This window comes from Haematobia irritans, chromosome 2, assembly GCF_050003625.1.
Source record: "Haematobia irritans isolate KBUSLIRL chromosome 2, ASM5000362v1, whole genome shotgun sequence".
NCBI classification, from domain to species: Eukaryota; Metazoa; Arthropoda; class Insecta; order Diptera; family Muscidae; genus Haematobia; species Haematobia irritans.
The window spans coordinates 221,153,472-221,177,539 of record NC_134398.1 but is presented as its reverse complement, the minus strand read 5'-3'; the positions used below and the strand labels follow the sequence as shown (position 1 = coordinate 221,177,539).

The 24,068-nt window shown below is 28.6% G+C and overlaps 1 protein-coding gene across 4 annotated transcripts in view; it reads right to left on the bottom strand.

Moving 5' to 3' along the window:
* Positions 1-24,068, bottom strand: part of spir (spire type actin nucleation factor) — a 247,795-nt gene that overhangs the window by 48,127 nt on the left and 175,600 nt on the right. For all 4 annotated transcript variants that reach the window (XM_075297497.1, XM_075297500.1, XM_075297499.1 and 1 more), the window contains exons 8-10: positions 9,102-9,232; positions 6,391-6,502; positions 6,042-6,174 (exon numbers count right to left, since the gene is read on the bottom strand). In XM_075297497.1, coding sequence (XP_075153612.1) covers positions 6,042-6,174; positions 6,391-6,502; positions 9,102-9,232 — 376 coding nt within the window. The remainder of the gene's footprint in view (positions 1-6,041; positions 6,175-6,390; positions 6,503-9,101; positions 9,233-24,068) is intronic.

Below are 24,068 nucleotides of genomic sequence, written 5' to 3'. Positions count from 1 at the left end.
TTTCTATAGAAATAAAATTTTGACAAAATTTTCTATAGAAATAAAATTTTGACAAAATTTTCTATAGAAATAACATTTTGATAAAATTTTCTATAGAAATAAAATTTTGACAAATAGAAATAAAATTTTGATAAAATTTTCTATAGAAATAAAATTTTGACAAAATTTTCTATAGAAATAAAATTTTGACAAAATTTTCTATAGAAATAAAATTTTGATAAAATTTTCTATAGAAATAAAATTTTGACAAAATTTTCTATAGAAATAAAATTTTGACAAAATTTTCTATAGAAATAAAATTTTTACAAAATTTTCTATAGAAATAAAATTTTGACAAAATTTTCTATAGAAATACAATTTTGACAAAATTTTCTATAGAAATACAATTTTGACAAAATTTTCTATAGAAATAAAATTTTGACAAAATTTTCTATAGAAATAAAATTTTGAAAAAATTTTCTATAGAAATAAAATTTTGACAAAATTTTCTATAGAAATAAAATATTGACAAAATTTTCTATAGCAATAAAATATTGACAAAATTTTCTATAGAAATAAAATTTTGACAAAATTTTCTATAGAAATAAAATTTTGATAAAATTTTCTATAGAAATAAAATTTTGACAAAATTTTCTATAGAAATAAAATTTTGACAAAATTTTCTATAGGAATAAAATTTTGGCAATATTTTCTATAGCAATAAAATATTGACAAAATTTTCTATAGAAATAAAATTTTGATAAAAAGTTTCTGTAGAAATAAAATGTTGACAAAATTTTCTATAGAAATAAAATTTTGACAAAATTTTCTATAGAAATATAATTTTGACAAAATTTTCTAGAAATAAAATTTTGACAAAATTTTCTATAGAAATACAATTTTGACAAAATTTTCTATAGAAATAAAATTTTGATAAAATTTTCGATAGAAATAAAATTTTGACAAAATTTTCTATAGAAATAAAAATTTGACAAAATTTTCTCTGGAAATAAAATTTTGACAAAATTTTCTATAGAAATAAAATGATAAAATTTTCTATAGAAATAAAATTTTGACAAAATTTTCTATGGAAATAAAATTCTGACAAAAATTGCTATAGAAATATTTTTTGGTAGAATTTTCTCCGACTCGTTTTTTCCAGTGTGTCGAATTTCAGCAAAATTGTTATACTAATTAATACAGTCTAATTTATTGTTAAAAGTGCGTGTCTTTGATGTTGCTGGTGAAGAACTTCGCTATATGGTGAATTTAGTCCACATGATGTTGCCACCTACGGTAGTAATGTGATTTTACCATATAGTGGAGACAACTACCTTTAAAATTAATAATTGGTATGCGGTGTAACGCCGCCTTTTAGATCTGGAACAACTGTTATACGTTCAGTATTACTTTTCATCAATTACTTTTATAAAATTATACCAGAATATGAAGTCGTGTTCATAGACATAAGAAAACGCAAAACATTTTAATAAATGCTTCATCTACGAGTCCTTCAGAAATAATATCAGTTTTACTCTCCAAATGGAAACATGTTATTACATGGTAACTAATTTCGCCCCCATATACTACATTCTATTTTGAATAATTCTTTACAAGGCTAAACTATTTACACATAAATGTTTAATAAACATTAATCCTCTAGGATTTGTGAAGAAATTTTCGTCTGCAGCCAAGGACACCTATGACCGCAACAATAACTTGTGCGTTTCTCACAAATGAAATAAACACCCATAGACGGCCTTGATAACATACCCTTCAAAAACGAAACCCCTTCCATTTTGCTTCAACTCTAAACCACAAAATTCAAATTAAATATTTCACCCTCACTTATAGGAAAGAAAATTACAATATTTATTTTACCAAAAACCAAGTTATAAGTTTTTTCGTTTAAAAATATTTTAAGTACATGACATCAATTTCTCCCCCTAATCACGGAAACCATTTCATACAAAAACGGAAAAAGTTCAACTTTTTTTGTAATTTTCAAATTTCAAGGTTCATTGTTTCAATGAAATCCTCCCCATAACAACACATAGTGACTCTTGGTGTTGGAAAATGTTCAACATTAACTTAAAGACGTTGGATTGACTTGGGCTTTTTCATTATTTTGTGAAGGTAACTGATGTCAATTGATGATAAGCATTTCAGTTTTCAAAAGATTTCAAAAGGCATTTTCACACCTTTTGCCCAAGGAGAAAAAACGTCAACAACACTAGCAAACTATTCAACTGCAGTATACAGTGCAGCAACTTTTGCGTTTTTTTTTCCAAAGCTAATGTCGTCTTTTCTTTGGTGGGAGTAAGTATTTTCTTGTTGTTCCTCATGCATAGGACTCCATTTTTTTTTTTTTACATTTCTGAGGTGCAAACAAGTTAAGTTAAGGGGTTGTACGATTAGTGTTAAACAGAATGCAAGTTTGCGAACAATTTTGAAAAACGGCAATAAAAAATTTGATACTCAATGTTAATGAGGAAACTCGTAAATATGTAGGTATGTCCATCACGGTTGCCACTCGACTCAAAAATAGTCTACCAAAAATAAAAAATAACAAAAAACTACCAAACAAATAAAAACCTTATTTTGTCAAAATTTTATTTCTATAAAAAATTTTGTCTAAATGTTATTTCTATACAAAATTTCGTTAAAATTTTATTTATATGGAAAATTTTCTCAAAATTTTATTTCTATGGGAAATTTTCTCAAAACTTTATTTCTATAGAGAATTTTCTCAAAACATTATTTCTATAGAAAATTTTGTCAAAATTTTATTTCTATAAAAAATTTTATTTCTATAGAAAATTTTGTCAAAATTTTATTTCTATAGAAAATTTTGTTAAAATTTTATTTCTATAGAAAATTTTGTAAAAATTTTATTTCTATAGAAAATTTTGTCAAAATTTTATTTCTATAGAAAATTTTGTCAATATTTTATTTCTATATAAAATTTTGTCAATATTTTATTTCTATAGAAAATTTTGTAAAAATTTTATTTCTGTAGAAAATTTTGTCAAAATTTTATTTCTGTAGAAAATTTTGTCAAAATTTTATTTCTGGAGAAAATTTTGTCACAAGTTTATTTCTATAGGAAATTTTGCCAAGATTTGATTTTGATAGAAAATTTTGTAAAAATTTTATATCTATAGAAAATTTTGTCAACATTTTATTTCTGTAGAAAATTTTGACAAAATTTTATTTCTATAGAAAATTTTGTCAACATTTTCTTTCTGTAGAAAATTTTGTCAAAATTTTATATCTCAAAAAAAAAAAAAAAATAGTCAAAATGTTATTTCTACAGAAAATTTTGTCAGCTTTTATTTCTACAGAAAATATTGTCAAAATTTTATTTCTATAGAAAATTTTGTCAAAATTTTATATCTACAGAAAACTTAGTCAAAATTTTATTTCTGTAGAAAATTGTTTCAAAATTTTATTTCTATACAAATTTAGTTAAAATTCTATTCCTATAGAAAATATTGTCAGAAGTTTATTTCTATAGGAAATTTTGCCAAGATTTGATTTTGATCGAAAATTTTGTCAAAATTTTATATCCATAGAAAATTTTGTCAAAATTTTATTTCTGTAGAAAATTTTGTCAAAATTTTATATCTATAGAAAATTTTGTCAAAATTTTATATCTATAGAAAATTTTGTCAAAATTTTATTTCTGTAGAAAATTTTGTCAAAATTTTATATCTATAGAAAATTTTGTCAAAATTTTATTTCTATAAAAAATTTTATTTCTATAGAAATTTTTGTCAAAATTTTATATCTATAGAAAATTTTGTCAAAATTTTATATCTATAGAAAATTTTGTCAAAATTTTATATCTATAGAAAATTTTGTCAAAATTTTATATCTATAGAAAATTTTGTCAAAAATTTTATCTCTAAAAAAAATTTTGTCAAAATTTTATTTCTATACCAATTTTGTTAAAATTTTATTTCTGGAGAAAATTTTGTCAAAATTTTATTTTTATAGAAAATTTTGTCAAAACTTTATTTCTATTGAAAAGTTTGTAAAAATTATATTTCTATACAAATTTTATGTCTGGCGAAAATTTTGTCAAAATTTTATTTCTATAGGAAATTTTTCCACAATTTCTTTTTGATAGAAAATTTTGTCAAAACTTTATTTCTATTGAAATGTTTGTAAAAAATTTTTTTCTATAGAAAATTTTGTCAAAATTTTATTTGTATAGAAAATTTTCTCAAAATTTTATTTCTATAGGAAATTTTTTCAAAATTTTAGTTTGGTAAAAAATTTTGTCAAAATTTTTTTTTATAGATTTTTTTTTCAACATTTTATTTCTATAGAAAATTTTGTTAAAAATTGTCTTTCTAGAGACAATTTTGTCAAAATTTTATTTCGATAGAAAATTTTGTCAAAATTTTATTTCTATACAAAATTTTGTCAAAATTGTATTTCTATAGAAAATTTTATTTCTTTAAAAAAATTGTCAAAAATTTTATCTCTAAGAAAATTTTGTCGAAATTTTATTTTTATAGAAAATTTTGTCAAAATTTTATTTTGATATAAAATTTTGTCAACATTTTATTTCTGTTGAAAATTTTGTAGAAAGTAAATTTCTATAGAAAATTTTCTCAAAATTTTATTTCTATAGAAAATTTTGTCAAAATTTTATTTCTATAGAAAATTTTCTCAAAATTTTATTTCTATAATTTTACCAAAATGTTATCTCTATATAAATTTTCTCAAACTAATATAATAGAAATAGAAAATTTTATTAAAATTTTATTTCTATAGAAAATTTACTCAAAATTTTATTTTTATAGAAAATTTTCTCAAAATTTTATTTCTATAGAAAATTTTCTCAATATAATATAACATGAATAGAAAATTTTGTTAAAATTTTATTTCTATAGAAAAATTTCTCAACATTTTATTTTTATAGAAAATTTTCTCAATATTTTATTTCTATAGAAAATTTTATCAAAATTTAATTTCTATAGAAATTTTTGTCAAAATTTTATTTCTACAGGAAATTTTTGCCAAAATTTTATTTTGATATAAAATTTTGTCAACAGTTTATTTCTGTTGAAAATTTTGTAAAAAATATATTTCGATAGAAAATTTTGTCAAAATTTTATTTCTATAGAAAATTTTCTCAACATTTTATTTTTATAGAAAATGTTCTCAAAATTTTATTTCTATAGAAAATTTTCTCAAAACTTTATTTTTATAGAAAATTTTCTCAAAATTTTATTTCTATAGAAAATTTTGTCAAAATTTTAGAAAAATTTGTCAAAATTTTATTTCTATAGAAAATTTTCTCAAAATTTTATTTCTATAGAAAATTTTCTCAACATTTAATCCTTTTACTACGATTTTTCCCCAATTGACATACCTATCTACTTGAATGTTATCACCTATTGTTTGTCGAATTTTCAGCAATGAATGAAGAGGCGCATTGATTATTTTAATACGCATCCACATGTGAAAATGAATTTGAACTTGGGGTTATCCTATGGCGGAAAACAAATACATTGGAAAAACAGAAAGCAATGGAAGCTGTATAATTATGGCCATATTTATAAATATTTATCGTTTAATTAGCAAATAATTTATTTATTTTTTTCAAATCGAGTATTATTCCCATACGAGAAATCAATAAAACGCCCCTTTATTTTGCTAACAAATAATAGTTTAGAAATTGCCTATTCGCTTTCATTTATTTGCATTTGGATGAGATTGAGATTTTGCTTTTATCTGTAAAAGTGTAATATTTAATAAATTTTTTCATTCAAAATTTATAGATATTTATTCTAAATATTTTATAAAACACAAGTAGAAAATAATTCCAATAAAATATGTTGCGAATTTTGAAATATCCTTTTGGTTCACATTGAAATAAAAAAATTTTGAAAGCTCTTGAATTAATCCTGAAGTTTTGCAATCAATCTTTAAAGATCTTGACCCATTTGATATTTTGATTGAATTTTAATTTTTATGTGAAAATTGTAACTAAAATGGTTATAAATTAAATTGGACTAAGCATTAGAATAACATTTTAGTTTACTTACATCTTTCTTTAAGGCGGGGTAATGTTGGTGAGGGTATGTGTTTTAATGTTCGACCTTTGCGTATTGAGTCCATTAGCTGTTCACGTGGGGATGGTGTTCTTTTAATGGGAGGTGGGAGTTGACGCTCAGATGCCTAAAGAAACAATTAAAAAAAAAAAATTGCAAAATTAATTCAAACCCACAATAAAGCTAAACTATATGAAGATAATTTATTTTAAATTGCATAGATTTCACAAAACAAAAGGTTAAACAAATGAGACCAAAGAAATTTGAGACTTTTGGTGACTTGGAAAATTTAATGTAAACAATTAATGAGGTAAATAACAATATAAAATAAATTTCAATTAACCTTCTTTAGCGGCGGCCTTGACCGAATAAAATCCAAAATCAGTGCATGAGCATCTTTTTTCACGCGTGGAGGAATATCACCATTAACCATAACTTTACGCAATTGATATTTTCTGAAAAAAAAAAACATGTAAATATAAATATATATTATTTTAATATAAATAAAACAGGTAACCATGGGCGATGATTTAATTTTACTTAATTTATAATTTATGTAATTATTAGCAATTATTTCGATCAAATTAATTTGATTTTATTTACTTAAATTAGTTTAATTTAATTTATACAAAATTATTATATAGATTATACTTAAATTTAAATAACTTAATTTTATTAGATTTTATTTAAGCTTTATTTCAAATTATTTCATCCTAAGGTAAAATAAAATAAATAATAATAAAATAAAAACCGATTACTTAATTAAAAAAGTATTTGAGTTTTGAGGCAAAATCAATTACATTTTTAATTGAACCAATTAAATTATTAATTCAATGTGCCAAAGTGTCAATCAATTTTTAGTTAGGAATATTTTAATTTTCAATTAATTCTGTGATTGGTAAAAAAAAATTATATACATTATAATTAATTTAAATAAATTAATTTTATTAGATTTTATTTAAGCTTCTAATTGCAAAACAGTAGGTATCAAGAAAATTATTTCATCTTAATGAATAATAATAACATAATTAATAACTGATTACCTAATTAAAAAAGGTAATTGAGTTTTGAGGCAAAAATCAATTAGATTTTTAATTCAACCAATTAAATTATTAATTCAAATTGCCAAAGTGTCAATCAATTTTTAATTAGGAATATTTTAATTTTCAATTAATTCTGTGATTGATAAAAAAATATATACATGATAATTAAATTAATTTTATAAGATTTTATTTAAGCTTGCAATTGCAAAACAGTAGGTATCAAGAAAATTATTTCATCTTAAGGTAAAATAAAATGAATAATAACACACAAAAAAAAATTTTTCTGATTCAATCACCAAATTAATTGATCCAATTAATTTTTTAATTGAAATGTCTTCAATCACAAAAATGATAGTATCAATCACGGTTTTAATTGGGCATAGAAAAAATTCTTGATTAAAAAATTAATTGATTTTTTCAGCAAATTTCAATTAATTTTTTAATTGATTCAATTAAAAATTTAATTGATGTTGATTGCAAAACTCAATTAATTTATTAATTAAAAAAGGTAACTATTTTTAATTACTTTCTGAATTGGCTTAGAGTTTTTATTTGGATTAACAAATGATTGTTTGAAATACATTTTTAATTAGTCTTCCGAATTAGATTAAAAAGTTAATTGTATCAATTAATTTTTTAATTACAAATTTTAAAATTTCCAATCATTGACTTAATTAACTTAATGTTTCTATCATGATTAAAAAGTTAATTGTATCAATTAATTTATTAATTGAAAAAAATTTCAACTTCAATTAACTTTTTAATTGGAAATATTTTGGTGATATTTTTTTCTGTGAATAACATAATTAATACCTCATTAGAAAAGGAAATGAGTTTTGAGGCAAAAATCAATTACATTTTTAATTGAACCAATTAAAATATTAATTCAAATTACCAAAAGTGTCAATAAATTTTTAATTAGGATTTTTTTTTTAATTTTCAATTAATTCTGTGATTGATACTTTCATTTTGAAGCAATTTTAATTAAAATATCAATTTGATCAATTCAATTCGTGATTGAATTAGATTTTTTTTTGTGTACCCTCGGTGCGTTTATACACGCAAAGAAAAAAAACGTTTGGAAAACGTGTACCGAAAACGTTTTTCTTTTGTTAGAGTTTTTTGAATTGCTTCGAAAATTTTAAACTTTTATCACCAAAAAAATTCGTTTGTTACAAAATTTTTATTTTTTCAATAAAAAAAGTTATTTTTGAAATAACAACACAGTCCATTTCGTTTATATCAAACACTGTTCTTTTCTGACTTTAGGTCTTTAATAAGACACATTTTACAGTTCAAAATTTAATATAGTACAATGTAATGTTGAACATTTTTTCGTAATCTTCCGAATATATCTGGAATATATGTTAAAAAAACAAAAGCAAAAAAAAACTTTGGCCGAAGCAGGGATCGAACCCACGACCTTTGGCATGAGAGTCGGACGTAGCTACCACTGGTGCCAAACTAAATGTTTGATTCTGTTAAATAAACTTTGTTTATTCGGTTCGTGGGCGCCGCAAGCTATGCTATATAAATATAACTTATATGGATATTTATCTATTGATGACCATAACAGGTACATAGCTCAGTGGTTTTGTGTTGGCTTACAATGTGCATGGTCCGCGGTTCGATTCTCCATCCAGGCGAGAGGTAAAAAAAATTTTAAAAATTTATAAAATCGTATAATTTCTTCTACATTGTTGGTATTACAGGAAAAGGTGTTAAAACTAAAAATCCTCGTGGATGTGAGAAAGATGTGAGGGACAATGCAATTAGCAAGAAAATAATGTTTTTTTTTTTTGAGCTAGTCTTTATGAAATTGTTTTTACATCCTGGAAAAGAATAAACGTTTATCACAAAAAGTATATACTTTTCTTCCAAATACACTTCCTTACAGCGAAAAGCAAATGAGAAACGAACTTTGTTTGTCTAAAATTTCGTTTGGGAGGAAAGAATTATTTTTTTGCGTGTAAAAATAAAATTAAATTAAATTTATTTTGTTGCATCATACCTTGATCTGATATCCTCCATGAGTATCTCATAGGGTGTAAGTTCATATTCGATGGGGGTTCTTTCATAGTTGGCCTTTTTTAAGCGTACACCTCTTCGCAGTTCGTCAATGACTTGCACCCAAAATCGGGCCTGTAATGAAAAAAATCGAAATGTTTAAATTAATTTAATGTTTAAACTAAAATTTTAATTTAATTTAACATATATTACATCTTTTGAAATAATTAAACTCCAATGCAAATAATAGCATGCAACCTTTTTTGTTTGTTTCTTTTTTTCAAATTATTTTTAATCATGCTAATTTGATGGATTGAACCTACTTGTATTGCTCTCCATATTTGCAGTTCTTGCTAGGATAAATCGATAAATTGAAGAGGCATAGTTTATGGATTCAAAAGCAAAATAGAAGAGAATATATTTCAAATCAAAATCGTTAGTTAGTAGAAAAAAGTCTTTCTAAAGAAAATTAAATAAATCTCATGAGATTGAAAGAGACTAAACTCGAGGCACAAACAAATCGGAAATCGTTTTTTTTGCGAAAAAAATCGAACCAAAGACAAAACGCCGATTAACCACATAAATAGGCCTACATAGACAATATGAAATAATCCCAACAAAAAAAAAAAAAAGCGTCGCCAAAAAGGTACTGAAAATGTTCTTTTTGGATCCGGAAGTGGTACAAAATTAGCGCAGAAGCTATGAATTTAACATGGGCTTGTCATAGGACGGATGTCCACCATTTTAACAACCGTTGCACTGAAGCATCACTTCTTAGGATGTGATCGATTTCCGACTATATAAAGTATATATATTCTTGATAAGGGAGAAATTCTAAGACGTTATAACCATGTTCGTCTGTCTGTCTGTTGTATTCACGCTACAGTCTTCAATAATGAAGCAATCGTGCTGACATTTTGCACAAGCTCGTCTTTTGTCTGCAGGCAGGTCAAGTTCGAAGATAGGCTATATCGGTCCAGGTTCTGATATAGTCCCCATACACGCTCACAAAAAATCGCTTCTGTAACATAGACTCCCAAACATATTTTGCTTCAAGTATATATATTTTTGGGTATTGCCCAAACATTTATATGTTTGATCTCTTCCAATATATAATATGTTTGAAAGCATATTGGTCTAAACAATATATATTTACAATCATAATGAATTATGAAAATAAACAGGTAATATAGGTGCTAACAACATAGGTTTTCGACCTGAATGCTCAAAATTTTGTTTCTGCCCAATTGTATATTCCCCCACATCTTTCTCACTTCCACGAGATTTTTTAGTTCTTAGCACCTTTTTCTGTAATACAAACATTGTAGAAGAAATTATTCAATTGTATGATTTTTTTTATTTCAATTTTACCTTTTGCCGGAAGGAGTTTCGAAGAGCGGACCACACAGTTTGTAAGGATCAAAGATGTAGCTGATCAATTGCCCAACTTAATTCAATATCGCTCCCTGTTAAATAGCGCTCCAAGCTACTAAACACATATATGTTTATAGGCTATTTCTAAATTAATATATGTTTGCATCCAAGCATATTATATTTACATACATTTTATGTCCCAAACATAATATGTTCTAACATATTAACATATATGTCCCAAACATGCTATGCTAGTTTATGAACATTATATGCTTGCACTCAAAAATATTGTGTTTAAAAATTTGTGTTCCAAACATATAATGTTTATAGCCAAACATATGAAAAACAGTCTTTTTCATCCGTGTATAAACCGATCTCCCGATTTGGGGTCTTGGGCTTATAGAAACAGTAGTTTTATCCAAATGACCTGAAATTGGAAATCTAAAGGTATTTTGGTACCATAAAGAGGCGTGCCGAAAATGGTGAGTGTCGGTCCATGTTTTGGTATAGCCCCCATATAGACCGATCTCCTGATTTTACTTCTTGGGATTATAGAATCCGTTGTTTTTATCTAATGTGCCTGAAATTGGCAATCTAGAGGTATTTAAGGACCGTAAAGAGGTGTGCCAAATATGGTGAGTATCGGTCCATGTTTTGGTATAGCCCCCATATAGACCGATTTTCTGATTTTACTTCTTGGGCTTCTAGAATCCTTAGTTTTTATCCAATTCGCTTGAAATTGGAAATCTAGAGGTATTTTGGGACCATAAAGAGGTGTGCCAAAAATGGTGAGTATCGGTCCATGTTTTGGTATAGCCCCCATATAGACCGATCTCCTGATTTTACTTCTAGGGCTTCTAGAATCCTTAGTTTTTATCCAATTCGCTTGAAATTGTAAATCTAGAGGTATTTTAGGACCACAAAATGGTGTGCCAAAAATGGTGAGTATCGGTCCATGTTTTGGTATAGCCCCCATATAGACCGATTTTCCGATTTTACTTCTTGGGCTTCTAGAATCCTTAGTTTTTATCCAATTCGCTTGAAATTGGAAATCTAGAGGTATTTTGGGACCATAAAGAGGTGTGCCAAAAATGGTGAGTATCGGTCCATGTTTTGATATAGCCCACATATAAACCGATCTCCCGATTTTACTTCTTGGGCCTATAGAATCCGTAGTTTTTATCCAATTTGCCTGAAATTGGAAATCTAGAGGTATTTTAGGACCACAAAATAGTGTGCCAAAAATGGCGAGTATCGGTCCATGTTTTGGTATAACCCCTATATAGACCGATCTCCTGATTTTACTTCTTAAGCTTCTACGGTCCGTGTATGTTTTTATCGGTCCATTTGGTAAGGCCTCCATATAGACCTATTTCTCTTCTTGAGGGTATAGAAGGCGTACTGATCATGAAAATTGCTTGAAACTGAATGTAGAATTTGCAGATTTTATTTCCCGTAATCATTAAAATAATGGGGGTAAAAATCTACAGATTTTAGATTTCAAATCAAGGAGTAATTTCATCATCTTCTTGCACTCTTATACGACATGTTTATGATTCCTCTAAAACTCAAACAAAATTGGTTCATATAAATCCCGAATCTGATATAATCTTCGTAGGTAGAATCTTTAAATTTATCTTCGGGAAGTGTACTGGTTGAACTGCTCCGTTTGGGAACATCTGTCATCAAACCCCCCTGAAATTTTCAAAGGAAACTATAATATTTGATTCATGGTGGTGGGTAAGATTCGGCCCGGCCAAACTTACTGCTGTATATACTTGTTTTTCGTAATTAGGTTAAAGTTAAAGTGGCAGCCCCATTTATTGTCAGGCTCACTTGGACTATTCTGTCCATTGAAATAATAGATATATTAATTATTTCACAAGTTAATTATTTTGCAAAATTGTATCTTCTTGTCTCGTATAAAAATTAAAAAAATTGTTTAAAGTAATAATCTTTAAATTAACTAATGGCGATTTCGATTGGGAAAAAAGGTGCAACATTCTCGAAATTGATTGCCAAATATAAAAGACACTGTCATAGATTTTGGATCCTGTATCCCTCGCAATATTATTAATTAACAATAACTTTGAAATGTCACTATTATTTGAGCGAAAATACAATGAGGGAAAAAGTAGTGTAACACCAGGGCAACATATTTTTTGCGAAACGAAAACGCCCTAAGATATTGAATCTTTGGATTAAAGAAGGAAAACTTTGATAAATGAAATCTTTATCCTAATTTTAATTGTTTACATTCTACATTTAAAGCTAGACGGCCTGCCAATTTTTTTATTTCAAAAAAGCCGTATCATTGGCCAGGAATCAATACCAAAATCCTTGGGGGAAGGTAGGAAGAATCTTTGGGTCCAATCTTTTTTTAAGTGTACAATCAAAATTTCCTCTATCGAATAGTCCTCTCTTTTAATATCATATATAACTCTGAAAAAATATTGTCGTATGCACAAATATTTTTCTTAAAATACCGAAAATATTTCCTTTCTCCAAAACGAAATTTTAAACCAAAACTTTTTCCTTAATAGCACATTTGTCTCTCTAAAGTCAAATAAATCTTTGTTTGTCTGAAAGAAGCAATTTGAAGCACAAATTAAAACTCTGTAGCTATAAAATTTCGTTACTCAGAAAGAAAAGCATTTTTTTTGAAAACAAAACGTTTGGAAAACGTGTAATCGAAAACGTTGTTCCTTGATTAAATGTTTTTTGAATATCTTCGAAAATTTCTAATTTTTTCGCAAAATAAAAAAATTATGGGTATAACATTATTATTTGTGCAAAAAAAAAAAAAAAAATTTTTGTTCCAAAATCAAGGTTCGTTTATTTTTAAGAAAGTGACCACTGAAGGACATGTTTCTTTTAAATAAAGTTTCTTTACATAGGCTCGTGGGCGCCCAAAACTATGCTCTATAAATATAACAGCACGATTGTGTGCGTTGCCTGTGCCTTCATGCTTATAGCGACAATTGTCTGTTTATGACAATAACAGTGTGGAAATGTATGGTCCGCGGTTCAATTCTCCGTTCAGACGAAAGTTAAAATTTAAAAAAATTAATAAATTAAATTAATTCTTTCTACATTGTTTGTATTACAGAAAAACGAGCTAAGAACTTATTTAACCTCGTTGAAGTCAGAAGTGGGAGAAAATGCAATTAGTAAAAAAAGTAAAAAAAAAAACAAGATTTTTATTTTGAGTTAGTCTTCATGAAATTGTTTTTACATCCGGTAAAAAATCTAAGTTTATCTAAAACAGTATATACTATTCTTCCAAACAAACTTCCTTACAACGAAAAGCAAATGGGAAATGATATTTGTTTGGCTAAAATTTCGTTGGGGAGGAAAGAATTATTTTTTTGCATGAATAATTTTTATTGTGAAATAATAAATTAAAATAAAAAAATATGATTATAAATTTTCTTTAAATTTACATACTAATTTTTAAGGAAATTTATTATTTATTATTAATATTGTATACATTAAAGCTATACACCCAAAGAAAGCTTGTGTAATTTTTCATATTTGGTGAATATTATTTCAGTATAGAGCAAACTTAGTTCTATGCGATTCGGATATTGTTGCTCACAAGTCGTTTTCCAACACTTTAGGGATTATTATGACGTATTATTTTTTTAATTTAAGTGATTAGATTAACTGAAGGTATTTTTTGTTTATAAAAAATCATTAATCAATTTTCGATGACACATATGCGTTTTATTTAATGATAAGCTCTTGGAGGGTTGCCGGGTGCATTTCAATAGATTTAAATATGACGTTTAGGTTTTAGTGGACAAGAAATAAAAGACAAATCTTGAGTATCCTATCTTGAGTATCGATGACGCGATGAAAATAGGATAATTGATTTGTTGGAAGGGGAGAGGTGGGTATACACAGAAAAAAAGTAAACTGTTTTATAGCAAGAATGAAATGACCACGTGTGAAAATTGAACTAAATTATACTCCACATTTAGGGATTTCCACAAATCATTTCTAAAACCAGGAAAACTTTATGTCCTGGTGTACTTTTTAACTACGAATCACGAAAATACATCCTCTCATAGAAGAAAAATATGAAAAACAAGTATATACGACCGTAAGTTCGGCCAGACTGAATCTTGTGTAACCTCCACCATGGATTGCGTAGAAACTTCTACTAAAGACGGTCATCCACAATTAAATTACTTGGGTTGCGGCCGATGGCAAGGCATCTTAAAACTTCTTAATATCATCTTCTAAATTGTAAGTTAGTCTATGCGGGATATATGTTATAGTAGACAAAAGAAAGATCGATTAAATACGTATATATTCAGTTTTTGACCGGTATATATAAGGAAGAAATAACCGATATGGACTTTTGTGCGGCAATTATAGAGCCAGAATGGAAATATGGGGATCGTTTTATATATGGGGGCTATATACAATTATGAACACGAGTCTACCAAAAATGGCAGATTTTTTACTGTTTGGGAACCACCGTGGTGCAATGGTTAGCATGCCTGCCTTGCATACACAAGGTCGTGGGTTCGATTCCTGCTTCGACCGAACACAAAAAAAGTTTGTCAGCGGTGGATTATCCCACCTCAGTAATGCTGGTGACATTTCTGAGGGTTTCAAAGCTTCTCTAAGTGGTTTCACTGCAATGTGGAAGGCCGTTCGGACTCGGCTATAAAAAGGAGGTCCCTTGTCATTGAGCTTAACATGGAATCGGGCAGCACTCAGTGATAAGAGAGAAGTTCACCAATGTGGTATCACAATGGACTGAATAGTCTACGTGAGCCTGATACATCGGGCTGCCACCTAACTTAACCTAACCTACTGTTTGGTAGATTGGTAGAATTCTTAATGTTTTGCAAAATATTCCTCTCCAACTATGAAATGCTTCATAAATTTTCTATAGAAATAAAATTTTGACAAAATTTTCTATAGAAATAAATTTTTGACAAAATTTTGTATAGAAATTATATTTTGACAAAATTTCCTAAAGACAAAATGTTGAAAAATTTTCTATAGAAATAAATTGTTGACAAATTTTTTTATAGAAATTATATTTTGACAAAATTTCCTAAAGACATAAAATCTTGAAAATTTTTCTATAGAAATAAAATTTTGATTTTTGAAATTTTGTATGATTCCCAAAAATAGTAAAAATAGTAAGTTCCCAAATGTGTGGTTAAATTGGTCATGATTTGGCGCCAATATATAGACGATATACTAGAGACCATATACTTACACCACGTACCAAATTTTAACCGGATCTCTTAGAAGCTCTGCAAGCCAAATCTGGGGATCGGTTTATATGGGGGCTATATATAATTATGGACCGATGTGGACCAATTTTTGCATGGTTATTACAGACCATATACCAATACCATGTTCCAACTTTCAGTCGGATCGGATGAAATTTGCTTCCCTTTGAGGCTCCGCAAGCCAAATCTGGGGATCGCTTTATATGGGGGCTATATAATTATGGACCGATGTGGACCGATTTTTGCATGGTTATTAGAGACCATATACCAACATCATGTACAAAATTTCAGCCGGATCGGATGAAATTTGCTTCTTTTTGAGGCTCCGCAAGCCAAATCTGGGGATCGGTTTATATGGGGGCTATACGCAAAAGTGAACCGATATGGCCCATTTGCAATACCATCCGACCTACATCAATACAACTACTCATTATTATACCCCCCATCCTACACAGAAAAAAATTTCACAAAAATGTTTCCAATTAAAATCTTAATTAAGTTTTTAAAAATATTCAACAATGTTTTTAATTGAAATAAAAATCAATCACACAAATTAACAGTTTCAATTAATTTTTTAATTGGATCAATTAATTTTTTAATTGGACCAATTAATTTTTTAATTGATACTATCATTTCTGTGATTGAAGACATTTCAATTAAAAAATTAATTGGATCAATTAAGTTCGTGATTGAATCAGACATTTTTTTGTGTATGGAGGGTATAAAAATAACTAACAAAATCATTGGCGCCAAATCATGACCAATTTAGTTCATTTAGTAGTTCATTCTTACTATTTTTGGTAATTTTACAAACATTTTATTTTGCTTTAGTTCATATTAAATTTATGTGCACGGTCATTGAACTTTATACCCACGTTTAGTTCATAAAATGTTTGAGACATACTTAACAAAAGAAAAATTTCATTGGGATGTGGAAAATTTCGAAAAAAATAACATTTAACTACAAAGAAGTAATATTTTTTGCAATAAAAATAACAAAAAAATTCTGATTCAATCATTAAAAAATACTTAATAAAAAAATTAATTGAGTGAGTTCATGAGCAAATTTCAATTAATATTTTAATTGATTCAATTAAAAATTTAATTGATGTTGATTCCAAAACTCAATTATTTTTTTCATTTAAATCGTAACTATTTTCAATTACTTTCTTAACTGACTTGGTGATCTTCAGCTTGTTTAGTTTAACTGCGGATTTTTTTCAGTGTACCATTGCCTTGAAGTTTCGAATTAATTTTAAACTTAAATTAAATTAAACTTTCCATTATATTTCACATTTTTTGACTCATTCATATATCCGCCCATGGCAATATTGTCAAAAATTCTAAAAACCTAAAAACCTCTTGCTTTCAAAAATCACGAAATAATCCAGGTGACATTTTTGACATCATGTATAAGTTTGCAATAAGGCTATTGCCCATATCTCAATCACAAAAAAAAAATAATAATAAAAAGTTATGAAATATAACGTGATTGAGAGGGGAACAGTAAGATCAAAAGCAAATAAGACGCAGACCTAAAATTGCATTCTGTCTTTGTAGAGGGATTTAAGCTGCAAAGAAAACAAACAAAAACAACAAGAGGCCAAGTTGATTTAAGCCATACCTGTAGTTTAGGCCACGCAACAACATATTACACAAAAGGGCTGGTTATCTAAAACCATAAAAAAAAAACAAAACTGCAACATGGACCACAGGGATTGCAATTGAATGCATGAGCAGATTTGGCGTTCAAAGCAATCAGGAAACCATTCATACCCAAAAATCTGGGCAAATAGAAGAAAGAAAAACAAAAACCTCCAAATAGATTTTTCTAACGATTTCAACATAAAATGCAAATTTGGAACATTAACAGCTTACAATAAAGGCATCATACACTGCCCCTAAAGTACTCTATGGCGTATGTGTACCCATGACCATCTCTCTTCTCCTGGTGGGGATGGTGCGATCGTTTGTTTTTGTTGTTGTTTGCTTTTTGAGGCGAATACGTTTTGAAACATTGCAAAATTTTAGGCAGGATATGATGTAATCATCCCAAATTGTATGCCACAACATTGCGGCTAAATGTTTGTTGTTGTTGCTGCTTTTGGTTTTTGTTGCCATTTCCTTTCCTCTAGGTTGAATGATCACACTTGAATAATTTCCCTATGCCTCGTGTCTCTTTAGTTTCTATGACCAATTCACATTGAATATCTGATGATGAGCTCTACTCCAATGACCATAAATGAAACAATAAAGGTTTCTTGTGGTGCATCACATAAGCGATGGCATACCGCCACCAAAAATCTCTTAAATGTGGCATAAAGGAATAAATTAACATAACGCATATTCACGAGGGTTAATTGGAAGAGCAAAAGAGTTTAGAAAAAATTACCAAAGTTAACAAATGTTCATGAACAGAAAAAAAAAATCACGAAAATTTTTCCAATTAAAATGTTAATTGAGTTTTAAAAAATATGTTATTCAATTAAAATTTTAATTGTTTCAAAAAAATTTTTAATTGAAACAAAAATCAACCACAAAAATTAATAGTATCAATTAATTTTTTATTCGACTTTCAATTAATTTTTTAATCGACTTTCAATTAATTTTTTAATTGACTTTCAAATAATTTTTTAATTGATACTATCATTCTGTGATTGAAGACATTTCAATTAAAAAATTAATTGGATCAATTAATTTAGTGATTGAATCAGAAAAAAAAAATTGTGTGTAAATAAGTTTTTTTTTTAATTTATAAACTGCTATAAAATTAATTTTTTTTTTTAATTGATGCAATCTTTTATTTGTTGTATTTTTAATTATTCATTAAAAAATTATTATACTTTTTCTTTTTATACTTTCTTAAGAATTTTCCTATTGTAACTACATTCACGATTGAATCACGAAATTAATTTATAGGATTAATTTTTTAATTAAAATTTCTTCAATAACATTAATGATATTATCAATAACAAAATTAATTAGCAATAAAAAATATACTAGATTAAAAAATTATTTGATTTCCTCGTCACTTTCAATTACTTTTTTAATTGATAAAATAAAAAAAAAATTCAATTGATTTGGGTCGAAAAATTCACTTAATTTTTCAATATGTTTAATTGTTATTTATTTAGTTTTTAATTATTTTACCTTTAGATGAAATAATTTTATACTTTCTTAGGCATGTTCCAATTGCAACTACACAGAAAAAATTTATTCTGATTCAATCATGAAATTAATTGACACAATTAATTTTTTAGTCACATAATTAATTAGAAATAAAAACTATACTTGATTAAAAAATTATTTGATTTATTGGTCCCTTTCAATTACTTTTTTTATACCCTCCACCATAGGATGGGGGTATATTAACTTTGTCATTCCGTTTGTAACACATCGAAATATTGCTCTAAGACCCCATAGAGTATATATATTCTGGGTCGTGGTGAAATTCTGAGTCGATCTGAGCATGTCTGTCTGTCCGTCCGTCCGTCTGTTGAAATCACGCTAACTTCCGAACGAAACAAGCTATCGACTTGAAACTTGGCACAAGTAATTGTTATTGATGTAAAGGGTGATTCTTTTGAGGTTAGGATTTTCATGCATTAGTATTTGACAGATCACGTGGGATTTCAGACATGGTGTCAAAGAGAAAGATGCTCAGTATGCTTTGACATTTCATCATGAATAGACTTACTAACGAGCAACGCTTGCAAATCATTGAATTTTATTACCAAAATCAGTGGCAGAAAATCCGCTTTTTTATCGACAAATTTTGTTCAGCGATGAGGCTCATTTCTGGTTGAATGGCTACGTAAATAAGCAAAATTGCCGCATTTGGAGTGAAGAGCAACCAGAAGCCGTTGAAGAACTGCCCATGCATCCCGAAAAATGCACTGTTTGGTGTGGTTTGTACGCTGGTGGAATCATTGGACCGTATTTTTTCAAAGATGCTGTTGGACGCAACGTTACGGTGAATGGCGATCGCTATCGTTCGATGCTAACAAACTTTTTGTTGCCAAAAATGGAAGAACTGAACTTGGTTGACATGTGGTTTCAACAAGATGGCGCTACATGCCACACAGCTCGCGATTCTATGGCCATTTTGAGGGAAAACTTCGGAGAACAATTCATCTCAAGAAATGGACCGGTAAGTTGGCCACCAAGATCATGCGATTTGACGCCTTTAGACTATTTTTTGTGGGGCTACGTCAAGTCTAAAGTCTACAGAAATAAGCCAGCAACTATTCCAGCTTTGGAAGACAACATTTCCGAAGAAATTCGGGCTATTCCGGCCGAAATGCTCGAAAAAGTTGCCCAAAATTGGACTTTCCGAATGGACCACCTAAGACGCAGCCGCGGTCAACATTTAAATGAAATTATCTTCAAAAAGTAAATGTCATGGACCAATCTAACGTTTCAAATAAAGAACCGATGAGATTTTGCAAATTTTATGCGTTTTTTTTAAAAAAAAAGTTATCAAGCTCTTAACAAATCACCCTTTAGGTCGTATGGTATTGCAGATAGGCCATATCGGTCCACTTTTACGTATAGCCCCCATATTTGAAGAAGCAAATTTCATCCGATCTGGCTGAAATTTGGTACATGGTGTTGGTATATGGTTTCTAACAACCATGCAAAAATTGGTCCATATCGGTCCATAATTATATATAGCCCCCATATAAACCGATCCCCAGATTTGAACTCCGGAGTCTCTTAGAGAAGCAAATTTCATCCGATCCGGTTGAAATTTAGTACGTGGTGTTAGTATATGGTCTCTAACAACCATGCAAAAATTGGTCCATATCGGTACATAATTATATATAGCCCCCGTATAAACGGACCCCCATATTTGGCTTGCCAATCCTCTAAGAGCAGCAAATTTCATCCGATCCGGCTGAAATTTGGTACGTGGTCTTAGTATATTGTCTCTAACAACCATGCAAAAATTGGTCCATATCGGCCCATAATTATATATAGCCCCCATATAAACCGATCCCCAGATTTGTCCTCCGGAGCCTCTTGGAGCAGCAAATTTCATCCGATCCGGTTGAAATTTGGTACGTGGTCTTAGTTTATTGTCTCTAACAACCATGCAAAAATTGGTCCATATCGGGCCATAATTATATATAGCCCCCATATAAACCGATCCCCAGATTTGGTTTGTGGATCCTCTAAGAGCAGCAAATTTCATCCGATCCGGCTGAAATTTGGTAGGTGGTGTTAGTATATGGTCTCTAACAACCATGCAAGAATTGGTCCATATCGGACCATAATTATATATAGCCCCCATATAAAACGATCCCCAGATTTGTCCTCCGGAGCCTCTTGGATGAGCAAAATTCATCCGATCCGGTTGAAATTTGGTATGTGGTGTTAGTATATGGTCTCTAACAAACACGCAAGAATTGGTCCATATCTGTCCATTATTATATATAGCCCCCATATAAACCGATCCCCAGATTTGACCTCCGGAACCTCCTGGAGGAGCAAATTTCATCCGATCCGGCTGAAATTTGGTACGTGGTGTTAGTATATGGTCTATAACTTCGATGCAAAAAATTGGTACATATCGATCCATAATTATATATGGCCCCCATATAAATCGATCTCCAGATTTGACCTCCGGATCCTGTTGGAGGAGCAAAATTCATCCGATGAGGTTGAAATTTGGTATGTGGTGTTAGTATATGGTATCTAACAACCATGCAAAAATTGGTCCATATCGGTCCATAGTTATATATAGCCCCCATATAAACCTTTCCTCAGATTTGATCTCCGGAGCATCTTGGAGAAGCAAAATTCATCCGATCCGGTTGAAATTTGGAACGTGGTGTTAGTATGTGGTCTCTAACAAGCATGCAAAAATTGGTCCATATCGGTCCATAATTATATAGACCCCATATAAACCTTTCCCCAGATTTGATCTCCGGAGCTTCTTGGAGAAGCAAAATTCATCCGATCCGGTTGAAATTTGCAACGTGGTGTTAGTATATGGCCGCTAAGAACCATGCAAAAATTGGTCCATATCGGTCCATAATTATATATAGCCCCCATATAAACCTTTCCCCAGATTTGATCTCCGGAGCCTCTTAAAGAAGCAAAATTCATCCGATCCGGTTGAAATTTGCAACGTGGTTTTAGTATATGGCCGCTAATAGCCATGCCAAAATTGGTCCATATAGGTCTATAGTTATATATAGCCGATCCCCAATCACACAAAAATTGGTCCATATCGGTTCATAATCATGGTTGCCACTCGAGCCAAAATAATCTACCAAAATGTTATTTCTATAGAAAATTTTGTCAAAATTTTATTTCTATAGAAAATTTTGTCAAAATTTTATTTCTATAGAAACTTTTGTCAAAATTTTACTTCTATAGAAAATGTTGTCAAAATTTTATTTCTATAGAAAATTTCGTCAAACTTAATTATATACGTATTTAATCGTATATAATTAAATTCCTTTTTTTAATTTATTTATTTTATTTTACCTTTAGATGAAATATTTTTTCCTTCTCTTATACTTTCTTAGTAATGTTCTGATTGTAACTACACAGAAAAAAGATTATTCTGATTCAATCATGAAATTAATTGATACATTTGATTAAATAAAAGATTATTTGATATATTCGTCAATTTAATTTTGCAGACTTAAAGGGTGATGCAGAAGATTATATTCTGCAAAATTTGATGACGATCGGTTTGTAAAAAAGCGCAACGTGACTCCATTTGTCGAAATCGGGCCATACATATATATGGGAGCTATATCTAAATTTGATCCGATTTCATCCAAATTCAATACCGTTCGTCCGTGTGCCCAAAAAACTCCCTGTACCAAATTTCATCAAAATCGGTTAATAATTGCGACCGGAATCCTGTGAACAACAAACACATGGACAGACGGATGGACACCAAGCGTTAGATCGAGGTGATTCTGAGTCGATCGGTATATATTTTATGGGGTCTAAAATCAATATTTTTGTTTGGCACATTTTTTTGGCAGATCAAACTTAATATACCCTGACCACTATGTGGTTTAGGGTATAAAAAGTTTTTTTTTTTTTTTTGTAAAATCATTCATATTGAGCCAATATTTTTTAATTGTAAATTAAAATAATAAAAAAAATATATTTCAATTATTTTAATTTAAATTTGATTATATTAATGTAATCTTCTTTTATTTATTTTAAATAATTTTTATTAAATTTAACTTTTATACATTCCAAACTACCCTCGTAAAACAATAAAGTAAGAAAAAAAAAATTTAAATCAAATTAATTTAAATCGAATAAAGTAAATTAAATTCAAAAATATATATTCAATCATTTTCATTTAAATTTGATTCGATTAATTTAAAATCTATTTATTTTTTGTAATTATTTTTTTTATTTAATATAACAGATTTACATTCAAAATTACTCTCGCACAAAAAAATAAAAAAAACAATAAATTAGACAAAATTACATTAAATCAAGTTAATTAATTTAAATTTAATAAAATAAATTATATTCAAATATACAGTTAAACCTCTCAGAAGTAGACAGTGGCGGTCGCTAAAATTTTTCCAACATGTGGGAGGTGTCCATTTATGGGTGTCCAGGTTTCACGCCAATTGCTCACGTTTGAGAGCTGTTCGTTTTTCAGAGCACCCAAATTTGAGTGGTTTCACTGTATATCATTTGTTTTAAGTTTTGATTCGATTAATTTAAAATCTATTTTTAAAATTATTTTTTTTATTTGATTGAAAACATACACTTTTCAAACTACCCTCTTATCACAACTTTAACATTTAAGTATCGATTCAATTGTTTTAAACGATCATCTTATCCGAGGAACAGGGAAAATAATAAAAATAGTCAAGTTTTCCAATAATAAGCCAAGCACACTTCATTCCTTGAAAATGTTGTCTGTCCGTTCGACTGTCTGCCATTGCCGCGATTATAAATAAAGGTAATAAAAAGTGGCAATTCTTCTGGTAAAATATGCACCATAGACAACACCACACTAGTTTCTATACAGAGCCAAAGAAGCAACAGCAGCTTCCGTATGGGTAAGAGTTGTACAGGATGAAAGAAAATCATTGGTGCTTATGCTACTGCTGCTGGGGCATATCACTCGGCCCCACCACCAAGAAAGTCTCCAAAGATTGAAAAGAAGGAAAAACAAAAAGAGTTAAATGGCCACCACATGCAGTGCATGTGCCGCCGCATGACACACATAAATAATAAAAAAATGGCTAAAATAAAAGACCATTTAACGCAAAATACGGCCAAAAACGGCATCACAAACGGCCTCTCTTAGCCCAAGCATCTATGGTTCAGGCTCAGCGGTTGCA